Source organism: Drosophila busckii, chromosome 2L, assembly GCF_011750605.1.
Source record: "Drosophila busckii strain San Diego stock center, stock number 13000-0081.31 chromosome 2L, ASM1175060v1, whole genome shotgun sequence".
Classification (NCBI taxonomy): Eukaryota; Metazoa; Arthropoda; class Insecta; order Diptera; family Drosophilidae; genus Drosophila; species Drosophila busckii.
Genome location: NC_046604.1, coordinates 2965027 through 2970283, shown reverse-complemented (window position 1 = coordinate 2970283; position 5257 = coordinate 2965027). Strand labels below are relative to the sequence as shown.

Below are 5257 nucleotides of genomic sequence, written 5' to 3'. Positions count from 1 at the left end.
GATTTTACTACATCATATTGAATATCGCGGAAATGGAATATCTTAAACTATATTATATATATATATAGTATTTAAGCTATTTAAATGTGTACTACTTATTATAAATTGTACTAGGTGATGTGAAACGTTGGAAAAAAAGATTGATCAATTAATATTAATAGGCTTTTAAGCACCATCAAACATTTGGAAATGTATTTGAATTTTTACAGTCGTTTGCTAGTTTGAAGATGAAGCTACTATTTCATTCAAGCTTATTTTATTTTTTAGTTTTAAATTATTTACACACTGTAAGTTTTGATGCAAAGTATGTAGCCTACTCATTTTGAATGAAATTTAATTAAAGGAAGCGGTTGTGTTTAAGTTTACAAATGCGGTTTGCGGATCCCATCACCCAACGCTTGTTATAGACACATGTCGTATACGCGCTATAAATCGTACCATGAATACTTTCAATTTCAAAATGACCTTACTGAATAAAGTGACTGATATCATCGTTATGGGGCAGATGTACAAGAAATTTAATGGATATAAGCCTTGGCTATACAAATTCTCAGTTGATGGCTGTCGTTTCTTGAAGAAACCCTATAATATTATGGCCATACTGACATATAAGCTATTTAAAGACTTTACTAAGTATATATATATATAGTAAGTATATATAAAAGATGTTAATTATATGTGAATATACTTATCAGAGGTCATTTTCTAGGATACATTTACCATAAACGGTTTTCACCTTCGTTGGGAAAAGATACAATATGTTTTACCAATCCCAACCGGAGAATATATGTTAAACTTGACTTTTTTCATAAACAAAAATTCACATTTTTATACATATGTTTACTATGAGTTCGTAGAGGATGATAAGATACACTAAATTTCAAACAAAAGAGGTCCATTGAATAGCTTTGGCTATATCAGTGCCTTATTAATTGTTCCATTCTTATTAACCATTTTTCACATTAATGTACTATGAATACTTTTAATTTCAAATTGACCTTAGTGGATAAAATGACAGATATGTTCATTATGGTGCAGATGTATCAGAAATCCAGTGGCTACAAGCCCGTTTCTTAAACAAACCCTATAATCCAGTGGCTATAATTGTGTATAGACTGCTTAAGGATTTCACTAACATGAATCATTCATGTCCCATTTTGGTGAATATAGAAAATAATAAGTTCGATGACTACGCTTTTGTCATACCACTCCTAGGGTCCAATTCTAATCGACGGATTTCATCTACACTGCCAACCGGAGAATATATGATAAATTTTACTTATATCGTAAACAAAAACTCACTTTTTTATACATATGTTTACTATCAGTTCGTAGAGGATGAAAAGAAAATATTGCATTAATTATAGCATAGCTTTGACTCTTTTCCATGGCTAAGTAACTTTCTATGCCATTTGGAATTTGATAACATTTATTGATATTATTTATTTTAATACTAAGTATATATTTATGCTACTGTTCGATTGACTATTCAATATCAATCATCAAATTGTATTCTATGATGTGGAACTAAAATATTTAAGCGTTTGAAATAAATTGATCAATCATTATAAACTATTGCAATTATAACTGTTGCTGATGATGATTTCAATAGAAATAGGATTAAAATTTGGCCTAAGCAACTTAATTTGAAATGTCTGTCAATTGTTTATAGCGTCAATTGTGCAGCAACAGAATAGACAGATTATTGCTTTGCACAGTTTTTATTATAATTATCAATTATTAATATAATCATTTGAATTATTTGATATATGCCAAATAGTTTTCAATCATCTTGAGCAGACGCTTGCAATGCTCAAAGTCCGAGACTATTTTATTCAACTTGTCGCCGAATGGACGCACCAGCTCCACATGAGCAAAGAGTATGCCCTGCAAGCGACCCAGCACCCAGTGGCTCCAATAGTCCGTCTCCGCCGGCGCTGCCACAGCCTGCTGCTTGGCCAGAGCCACAGCCGCGTGCTGGACAATGCCAAGCAGCAGGCATTCCAACTGCTCTGTCAGCTGCTGTTCGCTGCCTTGCAGATGCTGCTTGGTATATCGAATGCTGACATTGAGCAGCTCCCAAAGATAAAGCTTGCTTAGCTCCGGCTTGAGTGCTGAGGAGAACACAAAGCGAACGACTATGTTGGGCTTAATGAGTCGCATTTTCATCAGACGCTCGGCCAGAACAGTCTTGAGCTGCTCGTTGTTGGTCCAAAGCTCGAATATGGCCTGCAGCATGGCCAGCTGATTGAGCTCGTTGCCAGCAGCCAGCAGCTAAGCAGGCAATTCATTGAGTCAACTCATTCATTCACTGATCGATGCACTCACCTTTAGCACTGCATGAAACTTGGTGAATAAACAAAAGACGTGCGTAAATGATTTGCAGCCCAAGTGCAGCAGCGTCTGCATCAGCACATTGATCTTTAGCTCTTCGGGCAGTTCGGTGGCGGCCTCCAGCAGTCCGCCCACCACCTCCACTGTGCACTTGCTGCGTATCACATCGAGCAGCTGCTTGGCCAGCTGCGCACCTGGCAGACGCTCATCAATGTACTTAAAGTCCGGCACTGGCGCCACGGGCAGCAGCGGGGCAAATGCTGCGGGCATCATTTGCACCACATGCTGATGATAGCTGAGACTGTGTGTGTGTGTGTGTGTGTGTGTGTGTGTGCCAGTTGGCAATTATAGTGTCGTATACTTAATTTGCAAGCATTACTGTTAAATTGATTACTAATCGTTATGAAAAATATCCATACAAATAAACCGAACTCTGAGCAATTTTTGGTTTAATTTAAAAAAAAAAATTTAAAAAAAATTTTAAAAATAATCCATATTTTTAGTTTTGAAAGTCGTATTATTTATCTATTTATTCAATATAATTTTCGATTATTAGTTTCTACTTTTAACTCTTAAAATCGTTGCAATAATTGAAAATAATGAAATTAATAATTTGAAAAAAAATAGATTATTTGTAATCCTAATTAATTAATAATTGTTTTCTATTTTGGAAAAAAATAGCTACCAATATGATAGTTTAAATAAAAATTTAAATTAAAATAAAAATAATTTAAAAAAGCGATTTTTGGATTTATTTTGATGTTGTAATTTTTATAATATCAAAACACGAAGTTTTAATTTGATTTCTTTTGAAAAAATATGTGAAAATCAATTAATCTTTAGATTAATTTTGACGACGTAATTTGCGTATTATCAAATCACGAATTTTATTTGTAGTCGTATTTAATTAGTAATTAGTTGCTCTTTGATAATTTCAAATCAACAGATCTTTCGTTTAATTTTCGTATTAACAAATCACGATCATTTGATTATTTGTTAATGTAAACAATTAGTAAATGTTAATTGAGCGTAAGCGCAGCAATTTATTCCATCGATTTGGATTATGATTGGGAGTAGTAATCATTATTTAACAGTTATGCTGGACTTACCGCATGCATTTCTTGAGCAGCTCACGCACGAACATGGCACAAGGATGCAGCTGGTGGAAATGGATGCACTGCTGCCAGTCGAGCCAGTTCCACTGATAGCGAAAGTTGCTCAAATGGTGCGAGAACCAATCGACGAAGCGATCAAAGCACGCGACACTCATGGACGGCAGCTGGGCGAATATTAAATCGACTGCCTGGACAATAATGTGAGGAAAGCTGTGCGGCTGCAGCTTGCAGAGCTCAATCAGAATGACGCCATAGTTGATGGTCGGATAGGGAGCCGCCGGCAGCTGCAGCATTTGCAGCAGCAGCAGCTCGACAATGCAGTGGGGCAAGGCGAGCTGAGGATGAGCAGCGCTGTAGGCGCAGAGCAAAGCGGCGCAGCGCTTGCGCTCCAAATGCTGCGACTGCAGAATTTCCAAAATATGGCAATCGATGAGATGGCGCTCAAAGTGCAGCTCAGCGGGCAGCTGCTGGCTGAGCGGCAAATCTGCGGGCGCAAACAGACGCGCAACCAAATGAGCGCGTGCATAGCGCAGCTGCCGCGTGGCAGCGACCGCTGGTCGCTCAGTCAGCTGATGCTGCAGCGCGGAGCTAAGCGTGCCATCAAAATTGGTATACGGACGTCGCAGCTGCTGCAGCATCCAGTGCTGGCCCTGCAGCTGCAACACTTGCTGCCACAGCAGCTCAAGATAATCGTGTTGCGCACGCTCGCTCAGCGTCCAAATGCGCAGCAGCTGCAGCTGCACGCCAGAGCAGCGCTGCTTCATGTAGACGGACAAACGCTTGAGCAGCGCCTGCAGGCCCGACTCCAGTTTCTCGTAGAGCTCACGTGCCAGCAGCGGCAGCGAGCTGAGCACCAGCCAGGCATAGCAATCGTGCTGCGCCGCATCCAGCAGCGCATTGAGCAACTGCAGCATTGAGCTGGCGGTCAGCACATTGGCATTGACCAGCTCGGCCAGCAGCAGCAGCAAATTGCGCGCTTGCTGCCACTCGCCCGCCTCGAGCGCTTGCCACAGCTGCTGCCGCAAGCAGCTCAAGCAATCGGCACCAAACTCAAAGTCACACACATTCAGCAGACCCACAAATGTCGCATAGGCGCCACACTGCATCGGATGCAGCTGCAGTGACTGCACCAGCAGCCGCAGTATCTCCATCTTGTGCCTGGGCAGCAGCCCGTTGACCTCGCAGCTCAGCTCGGTGAGGCAGCTCTCGCCGTTCGGTTCGCTTAGCTTCTGCAGCAGCTGCTCAATGCTCACCAGCGTCTCCTTGGCATTGTTGCTGCGCCGTGGCTGCTTCCTGGCATGCCCTTGCTCCAGCTCCAGTGCGCACTGCTCCTCGCTCGACTCGTCACGCAAGCGACGATATTGATTCATTTTCACAATTTATTTCACTTTTTCACTTTCAAATAAACTCAAGACACAGACGCGCACTGTTAGTTGTAGTTTTCACAATTGAGGCAATCGTCAGAATGAAGCAATTTATGCAAGTTTGATTTGCAATTAGAAATCATTAGGCAAAGCCAACTATGTTGACTTTAATTTTCAAAGAACTCTAAGCACAGCTCACCAAGCGACCAAGTCCAAAGCCAAGTCATAGCAGCTTACAAATTTCCTTTCGCTTAATATTTATAATTCAAATGGACTCATATATTGCCCACTAAATCCAAATATTCAATTATAATGAACTTTAACACTGGAAAATTCCAAAAATATTAATGCGCGAAATAAAATTAATTAAGCGCAAGAAATAAAACATAAAAATCCAAAATATTTCTTAAAGATATTTATCAAATGTTTAAAATATTTTAAAAA

General features: G+C 39.9%; 1 protein-coding gene across 1 annotated transcript; it reads right to left on the bottom strand.

The window, feature by feature from the left end:
* Positions 1-1729: 1729 nt before the first annotated feature.
* On the bottom strand, positions 1730-4899 carry LOC108608087 (nuclear cap-binding protein subunit 1). The gene is made up of 3 exons (XM_017999289.1): positions 3444-4899; positions 2329-2635; positions 1730-2274 (listed from the first exon to the last, which is right to left on the bottom strand). The coding sequence occupies exons 1-3, from the start codon at positions 4817-4819 to the stop codon at positions 1759-1761; spliced, it is 2199 nt and encodes a 732-aa protein (XP_017854778.1). The 5' UTR covers positions 4820-4899; the 3' UTR covers positions 1730-1758.
* Positions 4900-5257: the final 358 nt, after the last annotated feature.

Excerpts from the sequence above, each read along its gene's own strand:
- LOC108608087 (XM_017999289.1), bottom strand. The coding sequence starts at position 4,819 with ATGAATCAATATCGTCGCTTGCGTGACGAGTCGAGCGAGGAGCAGTGC. Across the intron at positions 2,636-3,443 it reads CTGCTCAAGAAATGCATGCG|TCTCAGCTATCATCAGCATG; the intron begins GTAAGTCCAGCA and ends ACACACACACAG. Across the intron at positions 2,275-2,328 it reads AGTTTCATGCAGTGCTAAAG|CTGCTGGCTGCTGGCAACGA; the intron begins GTGAGTGCATCG and ends TTGCCTGCTTAG.